Source organism: Mastigoproctus giganteus, chromosome 12, assembly GCF_048544385.1.
Source record: "Mastigoproctus giganteus isolate SK-2022 chromosome 12, ASM4854438v1, whole genome shotgun sequence".
Taxonomy (NCBI): Eukaryota; Metazoa; Arthropoda; class Arachnida; order Uropygi; family Thelyphonidae; genus Mastigoproctus; species Mastigoproctus giganteus.
Genome location: NC_143586.1, coordinates 127,691,381 through 127,706,600, shown reverse-complemented (window position 1 = coordinate 127,706,600; position 15,220 = coordinate 127,691,381). Strand labels below are relative to the sequence as shown.

Below are 15,220 nucleotides of genomic sequence, written 5' to 3'. Positions count from 1 at the left end.
GGGCACAAAACGTGACATTGTTGTACACGTTGGGACACAATGATATTAAAAGTAGGAGACTGGTAGAATTACTTAACAAGTACAGGTAACTGTTGAAAAAAAGACATGAATTAGGGTTGAATTTGAAAGTGTCTGCAATTCTGCCCAGACACGATAGCAGGGAGTATATGATGAGAGCCGTATTGATCAATTCGGCCCTGGAAAGATTGTGCAAGGCTCAAGGGGTAGAATTTTTTTCAGCCTGGACTGTACTTGTTAAAAGGAGAGACTGCTTGTACAGGGATGGGATACACTTAAATAGAAAGGGTGCAAGAATATTTGCTGGTGCTATCGTGGCAGTGTTAGGTGGGTCGGAAAACTGCTAGCTTGGGGGATACAAAGACTAATAGATTAAAAGTAGCCACTGGCAGAGGTGAAAGTGATTCTTGCACTGCTTCTATTGGAATGAGGAAAAGCCTGAAAAACAAGATGCAGGATATTTCAGAGACTGCTGGGAGTCATTGCGGTACAAGTAAACACATGGCTTGTGTTAGGGTAGCTAAGAATAGGAACAGGTGCATGTATACTTGCGTGTACACCAATGCTAGGGGTTTGGTAAATAAATTTGATGAATTTGAGGTATTGCTTAAAGCATCAAAGGCAGATATTGTTGGGATATTAGAGATGTGGTGTCACACAGATATAAGGAATGCAGAACTGGAATTTGGGGAGTACAACTTCTACAGAAATGATAGACAGGATAGGAAGGGAGGAGGGGGTTATGCTATTAGTTAAAAAACACGGAAAATCCAAAGAACTGAAGCCAGTCGACATCGCTGGACAGTGCAGTGTCGAGTCAGTTTGGTGTGACATAAACATTGGGAGATCAAAATTGAGAGTAGGAGTGTGCTATAGGCTTAATGACTCTGATGAGTATAATAAGAAACTGTACAGGGAAATAGAGTGGGCCAGTAAATCTGAGAGTCTTATAATGGGGGATTTTAATTTCCCAGATATTGACTGGAATTTGTGGGTTGGTCACTCACACACTAGCAAGGCTTTTGTGGATTTATTGGATGATTATTTTCTACATCAGCATGTTCGGGAGGCAACTAGAGGGAGTAATACTCTTGATTTGATTATCAGCAGTGATTCTTCATGCATTAAGAATCTGCAGATAAAGGAACCACTAGGTGGAAGTGATCACAGTGTGCTGAAGTGGGATTTACTCAAAGAGGTAACTACCATCAAGGGTAAAGGGAAGGGTTATTGCTTTCATAAAGGTAACTACGATGGTCTGAGACAGTATTTAAATTCTATACAGTGGGACCAACTGAAGATGTTACCAACAGCAAATTCAAAATGGTAAGAATTCAAAGAACTTATCTTGGAAGCTAGGCGTTACATACCAACTAAGAAATATTGTTCAAGGTTTAGGCCTAAATGGATGTCAGATGAACTAATGAGATATATGACAGAGAAGAAAAATGCATGGGATACATATAAATTAACCCGTGACACAGAAGCCTATGATAGATACAAGTTGATCTGTAACCAAGTTACAAAGGAGGTTAGGCAGGCAGAGGCAGATTACGAGAAATCTTTGGCAAGGGATGCAAAGAAAAACAGCAAAGAGTTCTTTACTTATGTAAACTCTAGAAGGAAGGGGATGAATCAGATTGGTCCACTTGATATCAATGGGTCAACTGTTGATGATCCTTCTCAGGTAGCTAGCAAATTAAATGAATATACTGCATCGACATTCACACGACGAGTTATTCAGCAAGGAAATGCCATTGGTGTATTCAACGCTGGCAGTAAGCTAGAGAATCTTGTAATAACTGAGAGTAAAGTGGAGGAGAAATTGTTGAAGATAAACACAAGAAAGGCACCTGGGGTGGATGGGATCAATCCAGTTATATTAAAAGAGGCAGCAAAGGAAGTAAGCAAACCCTTAGCCATAATTATGAGAGCTTCCTTGGACTCAGGGGAGGTACCCACAGCCTGGAGATGTGCAAATGTGACCCCAATTCACAAAGGAGGATCAAAGGCCGACACAAGTAATTATAGACCTGTTAGTTTAACTTCTGTTCCAGGAAAAGTAATGGAGGCGCTAGTTAAAGGAGCACTGCAGGATCATCTAGAAAAGACTTCAGTTATAGCTCGGACACAGCATGGTTTTGTTAAGGGGAAGTCTTGCCTGACCAATTTGATTGGATACTATGATGCAGTCACAAAAGAACTGGATGCAGGGAATAAGGGAATAATAATGCAGGGAATAAGGAGGTGATTATTTACTTCCATCTTAGAAAGGCTTTTGATATTGTTGCACATGGAAGACTGCTGCACAAATTGGAGCAGTGTGGCATTGGTGGCAAATTGCTTCTATGGATAAAGGGGTGGTTGAAGGGGAGAAGACAGAGAGTGGTAATCAATGGGCACTGCTCATCGTGGACTAATGTTATTAGTGGAGTCCCTCAGGGTTCAGTGTTGGGTCCATTATTGTTTTCTGTATTTATAAATGATATTGATGATGGTATATCAAGTGTAATGTCCAAGTCTGCAGACAATACAAAGGCTGGGTTGTCAATGTAAAGTACTACATATGGGAAACCGCAACCCCAGAGCAACATATCAACTCTGTGGTACTACACTGACAGTGGTTGAGAATGAAAAGGACCTGGGGGTAATTGTGTAGGCAGATATGAAGTTCTCTGAACAGTGCAGACAGGTTGCAAGAGTAGCTCGTGATGTCTTGTCAATGATATACAGGAATTTTTCTAGCAGGGATAAGGAGGTGATTATTCCCTTGTATAAGGCAATGGTCAGGCTACACCTTGAGTACTGTATACAGGTCTGGAGGCCTCATTTCAAGAAGGATGCAGAGCTGCTGGAACGAGTACAGAGATGGGCAACAAGATTAGTGAATGGAACAAAGGGGTACTCTTACAAAGAAAGGCTTAAGCTTTGCAAATTACAGTGTCTGGAGACTAGGCACCAGCGAGGTGATCTTATACAGGTGTATAAAGCCTTGAATGGTTTGAGCATGCTCAATGCTGATGGGATTCTTCCTCTTGCTCAGAATAATCACCTGAGAGGGCATGAATTCAAATTGAGTAGATGTAGGATAGACGTGCGGAAATTTGCCTTTAGCCAGCGGGTGGTTGGTTGGTGGAACAGACTTCCATTCCTTGTTCGGAAAGTTGATAGCCTAAATAAATTTAAGGCTCAGCTGGACAGGTATTTCGAACGAACGGAGGGGTGAAGTGGAAGTGGAGTGTTTTTTTTTTTTTTTTGGCTGATGCTGCATAAGCTTGCTTTCTTGCATCATATGCCTCTACTAATGCTAATGCTAATGATGACACCCAGCAGTTCTTGAAATCCCCAGCAGCTTGCTTTCCAAGCTGCTACTTGTTCCAATAGAAGCAGTGCGAGAATTACTTTCACAGCTGCCTGCACCTATTGTTAATCTATTAATCTGTTTATCCCCCCCCACCCCGCCAAGCTAGCAGTTTTCTGGCACACCTAATACTGCCTTGATAGCATCGGCAAATATTCTTGCACTCTTTCTATTTAAGTGTACTGTAGAAGCAGTCTCTCCTGTTAACAAGCACAGACCACACTGAGAAAAATTCTACTCCATGAGCCTAGCAGAATCTGTCCAAGACTGAATGATTGACAAGGCTCTCATCATATACTCCCTCCTATCATCTCCGGGCAGAATTGCAGACACTTTGAAATTTAACCCTAACTTGTGACTTTTTTTCAAAATTGACCTGTACTTGCTAATTATAATGTACAGAAATTCAAATCTAATGTCAACTAGTTTTCCTGTTTTTTCAATCTTCAACCCACACTCAGTATGAAATAGCATAAGTTCTTATTCCATCTTTTGTGTTTGGGATTTTAACTTATCGCAAATTCAGTAAGATTGAGTTTACTGTCCGTTTATGATAGATTTCACTAACGGAAAAGCCCAATAAACAGGTGAATGCTAATTGTTTTTATTGTTTTATAGTTGTGACCTCCAGAATTTCGACTGAACCACGTGGTACTGTCGGAGACAATCATAGGGTAATCTCCAGTGCTGCAGTCTCCTGCCCCAATTAAACGGCATGCTGTACCAATTAAGCGAAGTAAACCCTGGCGATATTCTCCATTGGTTTCTGTTTTTTAAGGTCTTTCCCAAATAAACAGCTGCCCCAATGGCCCAAATAACCGGAATCCACTGTACTTGGATCTTAGGAAGGCTTTTGATACTTTACACACAGAAGACTGCTGTACAAATTGGAGCAGTGTGGCATTGGAAGAAAATTGCTGCTATGGACAAAGGACTAGTTGAGTGGGAGAAGACAGAGAGTTGTAATCAATGGACACTGCTCTACGTGGAATCATGTTATTAGTGGCATCCCCAAGGGTTCGGTGTTGGGTCCATTGTTGTTTTCTGTATTTATTAATGATATTGAGGAAGGTATATCAGGCTTAATGTCTAAGTTTGCAGATGATTCGAAGGTTGGCAGGGTTGTTAATGACACTAATGATAGTACGCTGCTGCAATAGGATCTAGAAAAGTTGAGAAGATATGCTGAGAGGTGGCAACTGAAGTTTAACATTGACAAATGTAAAGTACTGCATATGACAAGCAGTTACCCCAGAGTAACGTATCAACTGTCTGGTACTACACTGATGGTGGTAGAGAATGAAAAGGACCTGGGAGTAATCATGAGGCAGATAGGAAGTTTTCTGAGCAATGCAGATGGTCAGCAAGAGTAGCTCATAGTGTTTTGTCAATGATATACAAGAATTTTTCTAGGTTATTGAGGTGATTATCCCCTTGTATAAGACAATGGTCAGGCCACACCTTGAGTACTGTATACGTCTGGAGGCCTCATTTTAAGGGGGATGTAGAACTACTGGAACGTGTACAGAGAATGGCAACAAGATTAGTGAATGGAACAAAGGGTTGCTCTTATGAAGAAAGGCTTAAATTTTTCAAATTACAGTATCTGGAGACTAGGCATCTGCGAGGTGATCTGATTGAGGTGTACAAGGCCTTGAATCGTTTGAGCAAGCTCAATGCTGATGGGATTCTTCCTCTTGCCCAAGGCACCTCCGTAGCCAGGTGGGTAGGAGCAGCAGTGCATAGCACACGCTTCTTGATTAGACCGGGGTTCGAGCCCGTCACCACCAAATACGGAGGATGCGGAAAGGTCAGGGAATGACCACCGCATATCCCCGGAGCAATATGGCCTTAGGTGATAATGTTCCTAAAAACCAAATAACAAACAAACAATCTTCTTGCCCAGATAATCACCTCAGGGGACATAAATTCAAATTGATGATTTATAAAAAGTAAAACACACCATTTCATGAAAATCTGTCAACTGGGAGTCAAGTTATTGAGTACAGATCGGTGGACACAATGGAGTTGTGTTTACACACATGAACACACCTAAAAATTTTAAATTTGTTGGTCAGGTTGGCCAGTTTATTAGTTTGATATGATGTATAATAACCATCTACTTGTCTGTATCAACAAAAAATCCATATTTCTTGCTTTTATATACAAAAAGAAAAAAAATTTCATAGGAATAGGGACTAAAGAAAAAGAAATTTTATAGGAGTAGGGCTACAAAATTCTAGAAAGGAGTATGGCAAAATTAGAATGTAACATCTAAACTGCCTTTGATTATTTATTACCTGGATTCCTAATATTGTTTGTTGTCTATCTTAATTTTTACAATTAAATTAATTCAGCTGATGAAAAGAGAATTTTTAGGAGAATTTTGAGAGAATTATTCTAATTTAAGCAAAATGCACTTTGTTACCTATTTGTTAATATTTCTCTAACTTTATCAAGACATGCATATGCCTTCTGAAAAAATATCAAAACAATTAACTACTTTACACAATCTATTAAATAATTTTATAATTATTTATGCATTAATTTAATCTTTTGCATTTAATTTTCTAATAATGTGAAATGAAAGCATAAAAGCATTCAATAAATACAGGAGGAGAAAAAATCTTTTAATAGGTCAATCTAGAGACTACAATCACACAGACTACACTTACCCTAGAAACCTGCCATATTTTTTAACCCATTCTTTATGACATTCTATGGGACCCTTGAGAGAGAGAAAAAAGTAGAACAAAAAATGTATTATTATCACACAATCTCTTAAGGAAAAAGAATAAAATAAAATGTTAATCTCTCTCTCTCTCTCTTTCACACACACACACACACACACACACACACTGGATTTATTAAAAACGGAAAAAACAATATTTTTTAATTTCGTTAAATAGCACAGTTTAAATATTATTTTAATCATAAAATAAATTAGTACAATCTCTCACCCAGCCTGAAGGATTAACAGGGAGACAAATTACACCTGGAGGATAAGGGGTGTCTGTACACTCCAACTAATTCCAAAAAAATATATATATAAACAAAAACGTGGCATTCTTTAGATGCCAAACAAAAGAGCTAACTTCTAGTGATTAAAACAAAAAACAAAAAATACTAATTTTCTCTATTTAATGTATCAAATACTAATATTGTATTTACAGAAAGAAATATTTAGAAGATAATTTACAAAACCAGATATGAAAAATAAATTGAAATTTCATATAATATAGGACTGGAATCTAGGGATATGTTTGTTGTTTGTTATTTGGTTTTTAGGAGCATTAGCAACTTAGGCCATATTGCTCTGGGAATATGCAGTGGTCATTCCCTGACCTTTCTGCATCCTCCGTATTTGGTGGTGACGGGCTCGAACCCCGGTCTAATCAAGAAGCATGTGTTATGCACTGCTGCTCCTTCCCACCTGGCTATGGAGGCAACCTCTAGGGATATAAAAGTCATAAAACATAGGATGGGAATGTAGAAACAGACTGGATCAAGGTTAAGAGAGGGATGATACAAGGCTGTCATATCACTAATTCTGTATAACTTACATGCAGATAACACACTTATCATGGCCACCTTTCAAAGGGAACTGAAACTATAGTACTAGTGAGAAGAATAGAATCTAAAGGCAAATACCTTACAATAAAGGCCTTACAATTAAGTATAAGAAGTAAAAAAATATGTACATCAATAAACAAAAAATAACATTCTCCATTCTATGAAGAATGGAGACTGTTATTTTGTTATGTTATCTAGGAAAGCCATTCTACTCAGACAACTATCAAACTAAAGAAATCAGATCAAGTATAGGACAAGCAAAAAACAAATTCAATCAGATGAGAAAAATCCTGTGTGAGGGCAAGCTGAAGGAATTAAGACTCAAGGCTTTGAAATGCTATGTGTGGCCTATATTGTTTATATATGAAGAGAAAACCAAGTCATTTAACCCTGAGCCTACCATGGGTATTTGATGACACCCCCAGAGAATATTTCAGCAACTTGTGTTCTTCATTTATTCCATCCACACAGCTAAAACTCCTAATGACACTTTTTGAAAACATTTTCTTTGATTTCTCCACTGAAAATTCTAAAAATCTCTGTTAATTATCATACAATTAAGAAAAATTCTGGAATTAAGTTAAACCTAATTACATGTGTTGGATGAATCTGTCATGTACAATCGCTGATAGCCGACTGGCTTTACTAACACATGCTTTCGTCCAATCAGTAATGCTGCTCTTGCTTTGTGTAGTGGGCACACCTAAAGGCATGCCCACTACACAAAGCAAGAGCATTACTAACAGGCGTACCCATCACATTTCATGTAGTGGGCATGCCTGTTACTGACAAGCTGGTATCCAATTTCATGTGTTTGTTGGAGTGAGGGGGTTTTTCAATTTGTAATTCGCATGCAATAGGTCTAAAGGAGGTTTTAATTTCAAAAATTAATTAAAAATGAGTTTTTAACATAAAAACTAGATTTTTCACAGTTCTGTTCAGAAAATATTAAAAAAATAAAAGGTAAAAGGTAAAGCGCAACCATTATCAACCCATTGCAGGATGGAAGCCTCCTCGGCAATTCATGCTGAGGGAAATGGACCATAATCTGCCACGCTGGTCCATTGCAGGTTGGCAGATCAACCGTATTCAGCAGTCAGGTGCTTGAACCCCGGTCTACTCAAAGAGCGTGTGCTACTGCACTCCTGCTCATGACCACTCGGTTACTAAAGGTGGCATCAAAAAAAGTGAATAATTTTCAATTATTTTTTAGCTGAAAATTTTCAAATAAGCATGTGCGATTGAAGTGACCCCAGCATGTGTAGAAGGACAGTTCTTTTTGTAATTGCTGCTAGGTTAACAAAAAGATTACAGGCATTTGAGATGTGGTAGCTATGAAGAATAAGAATTAAATGGGCAAACAGATTTGCAATGAAAAGGTTCTCGCATACAAATGGCAAAGACAGATAGACGCGTAATAAAGATGATAATACAGAGGAGAAAAATGGTGTGCCATGGGCAGCACATCCTGAGAGGAAAGGAATATGAAATGCCACAAATTGCACTGGAGGGGTGATATATTGGGATCCAAAAGAAGAGGCAGAAGAAGGAGAAGATGGATATATAACATGTGGAAATGTTCACAACACATCCATCTACAGTGCGGCGCCCAAACATTAGTTTAACCCTGCCTTGGTACACTGTGACAACTTACTTGTACTATCCTTAGTGGGCTAAAACATGCGCCCACAGGCAGAAGTACAAATCCTATGGGTGCCAGCATTCCCATATCAATGAAACCCAATCAACGGTATCAGCAAAAGATTCTACCCCTGCACAAGAGTGAAGAGGCAAGATAAAAATATATATAAAATAAAAGTAAAGTAAAATAAAATAAAAATATAATAACATTCTGCATTCACAGGAAGAAGTGCAAAACTGGTAGGTACCAGCAATCCTACATTCACTAAAGGTAGTGCAATACCAGGAGTGCCTGCAATCCTGTACACAGGAGGCCCAATTCTGTGTACTAGCAAAAATCCTACCTCTTGTAAAATACAAGAGGCCAGCAATTTCTGTCCCCTAAGGGGCTGGAGAAAAAAAATTATTTATCTTCAATGTCCTAGAGATTAAAAAAATAATGCTACTTCAATCAATGAAAGAAAACAAGAAAATGCAAGTCCACAATGTCAGATATATCGAGCCAGGTACATCCAAAAATTGATCCTGAAAGGTAAATCAAGTAAGTAAAGTCAGGAGTGACCAAATTAAATCCAGCCCTGAAAAAGGGATGATCCAGCAAAGTATTCCAATGGGTAGGTCTGTTTTATAACAACAGTGATGTGTAGGGAGAACCCATAAGTAATGGTTTTAGGAGAATCCAAGAGCATTAATCATGTAGCAATTTGAAATTTCATCCATGGTTTGAAGTTCAAGATTATGTTTCCAAATCAGTTTCAAGTTCTGCACTTTAGTTTACACATTAATATGTTTCTATAATTTCAACAGTTTGTGGGGCAGTTAACATACTCAAAGTACTGCTTGAGAAAAACAGTTGTAGAAGACAGATATATTTGCCAGAGGTCAAAGAATTGGAGAAGAAGAAGCAAGGAGTGACCCAACCACGTCTGTTTTCTTTTTTGTAAATACTTCTACTTCAAATCTTTGTAAGACCTAAAAGACATCTTCGTTTCCTTCAGCAAGATTAGTAATATATAATTTTAATGTTGATCTTTCATCGTTATATTTGGAGCAATGATAAATTACACGAGTCCACAGAACACAGATTTGAATCGACAAGGCCAAATTCAAATAATTTTCAATTTAGAGAGCCATGACCAGTGATTAAAAATTAAGAGTAAAGACTAGGGCTGAACCATCTCTTGTTGTTGTTGTTGTTATTTGATTTTTAGGAGCAATAGCAACTAAGGCCATATTGCTCCGGGGATATGCAGTGGTCATTCCCCGACCTTTCCGCATCCTCCGTATTTGGTGGTGACGGGCTCGAACCCCAGTCTAATCAAGAAGCGTGTGCTACGCACTTCTGCTCCTGCCCACCTGGCTACGGAGATGCCCAACCATCTCTTAACATCCTTTCCTGTAGCAAAGGAAGTTAATGTTTTCAGCCACATCAGAAACATTACATTTTCAGTGTGGCTAGTATCTCATGCTTGCCAGATGTTTATCAATCTATTGTATAGCCTGAATTTTTCTTGTCTGACATTTGCACTATCTAAATTACAGCTTATGCCAAGAATTTCAGGGAATTCTGTGTTTTATTTTGTAGCAGAGCGCTTTGTATCCGAGGTAAAGATTCCACAAAAATACCCCTGACAAGACTGCAGTGAAGCAGTGTAATTTGTAACAGTGCATCATCATCATCTTGAGCCATTACCAATACCTTTCCAAACATAAAAATAGCATGTCAATTTTTTAACCAATGCTATTGACAAACTGGGTAATTGTTCAGTCAGATTAACAAGAATCTAATGTCATAAGATCATATTTCTACAGCAACACAAACAGGGTTCAGTTTCTTCCTGTCTGACGCTCTCAAATGTACAGTTTTCTAAATATATTAGAAAGCTACTGAAACATACAGAGGTCCTCATGGGGCCTCACAGGTCCCAACTCTCTTTTTTTATTTCTAGAAAAATATTGATTTTTTAAAATTTTGTAACAAGAGTTAGCCAAACAACTTTTAACTCCATAGAAAACTTTCCCATGGAATTAGCACAACTGATCAATTAGCTGACAATCTAACTATACGACATTTGTCCCTTCGTAGTTTTCAGTGGACTGAAAGACAACAGCATTCATCACATCATAACACATTAGCATAATTTATATGTACACATAGCTGTCATCATAATTCTTAGCAGCACACTGTTGGCATTACCTTGGCAATTTCACAGGTTCTTATATGAAACTCCCTAAAATAATATCGGCCAGAGAAATGTTTACAATTTAATCAAGGTGAAAGATAAAATTTTTATTTTTTAGGTAAGGCAATGAGTTGTATTAAGAGCATAACATCTTGCACGGAGAACAAAATCACATTTTATTTCTAAAGTAAAACTGCAAGCATAACGTTAAGAATAATAGTTAATGCAGTTGCTCTGTACTTTCACTGCTTTGTTTCTCAAAGCAGAAATCTGCAATTTCTGAATTGCAGATTTCTGCTTTTGCAAATTTCAGTAACACTCTTGTGTACAATCAAGTTTATGGAAATTGACTAAACTATGAAATGAGGATAAACTGAGGTTTAATTAATAAAGAATAGACTGTGTTCTCCAGTTAGCATAATTAGCATTAGCAGAGGCATATGATACAAGAAAGCAAGCTTATACAGCATTGGTCAAAAAAAAAGACTTGACATTCACCCCAAACATTTGTCTAGTTTTGCCTTGAATTTATCTAAGCTGCCAACTTCTACAATGACAAATGGAAGCTTGTTTCAGCAATCAACCACCCGCTGGCTAAAGGCAAATTTCCACATATCTATTCTACCACAGTCTTCCCTCAATTTGAAATTATATCCCCTAAGGTGACTAATCTGGGCAAGAGGAAGAACACCATCAACAATGAGCTTGCTCAAACCATTCAAGGTCTTATTAGCATTAGCATTAGTAGAGGCATTTGATGCAAGAAAGCAAGCTTATGCAGCATCAGCCAAAAAAAAAAAATAAAATAAATAAAATAAAATAAAAATAAATAAAAAAATAAAAAATAACCACTTCCACTTCACCCCTCTGTCGTTCAAAATACCTGTCCTGCTGAGCCTCAAACTTATTTAGGCTATCAACTTCCATGACAAGGGATGGAAGTCTGTTCCACCAACCAACCACCCGCTGGCTAAAGGCAAATTTCCGCACGTCTATCCTACATCTGTCTTTCCTCAATTTGAATTTATGCCCTCTCAGGTGATTATTCTGAGCGAGAGGAAGAATCCCATCAGCATTGAGCATGCTCAAACCATTCAAGGCTTTATACACCTCTATCAGATCACCTCGCTGGTGCCTAGTCTCCAGACACTGTAATTTGCAAAACTTAAGCCTTTCTTCGTAAGAGCACCCCTTTGTTCCATTCACTAATCTTGTTGCCCTTCTCTGTACTCGTTCCAGCAGCTCTACATCCTTCTTGAAATGAGGCCTCCAGACCTGTGTACAGTACTCTAGGTGTGGCCTGACCATTGCCTTATACAAGGAAATAATCACCTCCTTATCCCTGCTAGAAAAATTCCTATATATCATTGACAATACACCATGAGCTACTCTTGCAGCCTCTGCACTGCTCAGAGAACTTCATATCTGCCTGTACAACCACCCCCAGGTCCCTTTCATTCTCTACCACTGTCAGTGTAGTACCACAGAGTTGATACGTTGCTCTGGGGTTGCTGTTTCCCATGTGTAGTACTTTACATTTGTCAATGTTAAACTTCATTTGCCACCTCTCAGCCCATCTGCTCAACCTTTCCAGATCCTGTTGCAGCAGCATAGTGTCCTTGACAACCCTGCCTACCTTTGTATCGTCTGCAAACTTCGACATTAAGCTTGATATACCATCATCAATATCATTTATGAATACAGAAAACAATAATGGACCCAACACTGAGCCCTGAGGGACTCCACTAATAACATTAGTCCACGACGAGCAGTGTCCATTGATTACCACTCTCTGTCTTCTCCCCCTCAAACACCCCTTTATCCACAGCAGCAATTTGCCTCCAATGTCACACTGCTCCAATTTGTGCAGCAGTCTTCCATGTGCAACAGTATCAAAAGCCTTTCTAGGATCCAAGAATATAATATCAAAGTTATTCCCTGCATCCAGTTCCTTTGTGACTGCATCATAGTATCCAATCAAATTGGTCAGGCAAGACTTCCCCTTAACAAAACCATGCTGTGTCCGAGCTATAACTGAAGTCTTGTCTAAATGATCCTGCAGTGCTTCTTTGACTAGTGCCTCCATTAATTTTCCTGGAACAGAAGTTAAACTCACAGGTCTATAATTACTTGTGTCAGCCTTTGATCCTCCTTTGTGAATTGGGGTTACATTTGCACATCTCCAGTCTGTGGGTACCTCCCCTGAGTCCAAGGAAGCTCTCATAATTATGGCTAAGGGTTTGCTTACTTCCTCTGCTGCCTCCTTTAATATAACTGGATACATCCCATCCACCCCGGGTGCCTTTCTTGTGTTTATCTTCAACAATTTCTCCTCCACTTTACTCTCAGTTATTACAAGATTCTCTAGCTTACTGCTAGAGTTGAATACACCTCTGGCTTTCCACTCGCTAAATAACTCCTCATGTGTGAATGTAGATGCAAAATATTCATTTTGTTTGTTAGCTACCTGAGCAGGATCATCAACAGTTGACCCATCGATATCAAGTGGACCAATCTGATTCATCCACTTCCTTCTAGAGTTTACATAAGTAAAGAACTCTTTGCTGTTTTTCTTTGCATCCCTTGCCAAAGATTTCTCGTAATCTGCCTTCGCCTGCCTAACCTCCTTTGTAACTTGGTTACAGATCAACTTGTATCTATCATAGGCTTCTGTGTCATGTGTTAATTTGTATGTATCCCATGCATTTTTCTTCTCTGCCATATGCCTCATCAGTTCATCTGACATCCATTTAGACCTAAACTTTGAACAATATTTCTTGGTTGGTATGTAAAGCCTAGTAGCTTCCAAGATAAGTTCTTTGAATACTTCCCATTTTGCATTTGCTGTTGGTAACATCATCAGTTGGTCCCACAGTATAGAATTTAAATACTGTCTCAGTCCATCGCAGTCGCCTTTACGAAAGCAATAACCCTTCCCTTTACCCCTAATGGTAGTTACCTCTTTGTGTAAATCCCACTTCAGCACACTGTGATCACTGCCACCTAGTGGTTCATTTATCTGCAGATTCTTAATGCATGAAGAATCACTGCTGATAATCAAATCAAGAGTATTACTCCCTCTAGTTGCCTCCCGAACATGCTGATGTAGAAAACAATCATCCAATAAATCCACAAAAGCCTTGCTAGTGTGTGAGTGACCAGCTCCCAAATTCCAGTCAATATCTGGGAAATTAAAATCTCCCATTATAAGACTCTCTGATTTACTGGCCCACTCTATTTCCCTGTACAGTTCCTTATTATACTCATCAGAGTCATTAGGCCTATAGCACACTCCTACTCTCAATTTTGATCTCCAAATGCTTATGTCACACCAAACTGACTCGACACTGCACTGTCCAGCAATGTCCACTGGCTTCACTTCCTTGGATTTTATGTATTTCTTAACTAATAGCTTGGTTTGGTTTGGTTTTATTGCCGCATTAGCTACTAAGGCTATAATGCGCCAACTTAACTAATAGCATAACCCCTCCTCCCTTCCTATCCAGTCTATCCTTTCTGTAGACGTTGTACTCCCCAAATTCCAGTTCTGCATTCCTTATATCTGTGTGACACCATGTCTCTGATATCCCAACAATATCTGACTTTGATGTTTTGAGCAATACCTCAAATTCATCAAATTTATTTACTAAACTCCTAGCATTGGTGTACACGCAAGTATACATGCACCTGTTCTTTTTCTTAGCTATCCTAACACAACCCATGTGTTTACTTGTACCCCAATGATTCCGAGCAGTCTCTGAAATATCCTGCATCTTGTTTTTCAGGCTTCTGCTCATTCCAATAGAAGCAGTGCAAGAATCTCTTTCACCTCTGCCAGTGGCTACTGTTAATCTATTCGTCTTTGTATCCCCCCAAGCTAGCAGTTTTCCGACCCACCTAACACTGCCTCGATAGCATCAGCAAATATTCTTGTACCCTTTCTATTTAAGTGTATCCCATCCCTGTAGAAGCAATCTCTCCTGTTAACAAGTACAGTCCAGGCTGAAAAAAATGTAGAATATTTATAATCTGGCTAAGATACAGAATGTCAGAGCACTATTCAATTTCTTCATATACAGTATATCAGTAATGTCATGAATATGGTTAACTGTCTTCTACAACTGATAAGCATTCCGATTTGCAAAATTTTACATTTTTAGCTCTTTATAATATAGCTGTCTTTATAATATAGACATAGCTGTCATACATAAAGCCTATCAAAGAAAGCAAATAAAAAAAAAAAAATATATATATATATATATATATATATTGCTATTATTCAGTAATAGATATATCTACTTTTTTGTACAGTTCAAAGGCGTTTCCAAAAAATAAGCGTGGCTTTGGACCAGGGATCCCAAGTCTACTAAAAAATGAAATTCGTTTCCAGCTCCATCTGAAATAAATTTAAGTACTGTCAGCTTTATATAAAAGAAGAAAATGA

General features: G+C 38.5%; 1 protein-coding gene across 1 annotated transcript in view; it reads right to left on the bottom strand.

Annotated features, from left to right (window-relative positions):
• Positions 1–15,220, bottom strand: part of LOC150077410 (cytochrome P450 3A24-like) — a 330,473-nt gene that overhangs the window by 300,121 nt on the left and 15,132 nt on the right. Inside the window, exon 2 of the mRNA XM_090385893.1 lies at positions 6,055–6,107. Coding sequence (XP_090242019.1) covers positions 6,055–6,107 — 53 coding nt within the window. The remainder of the gene's footprint in view (positions 1–6,054; positions 6,108–15,220) is intronic.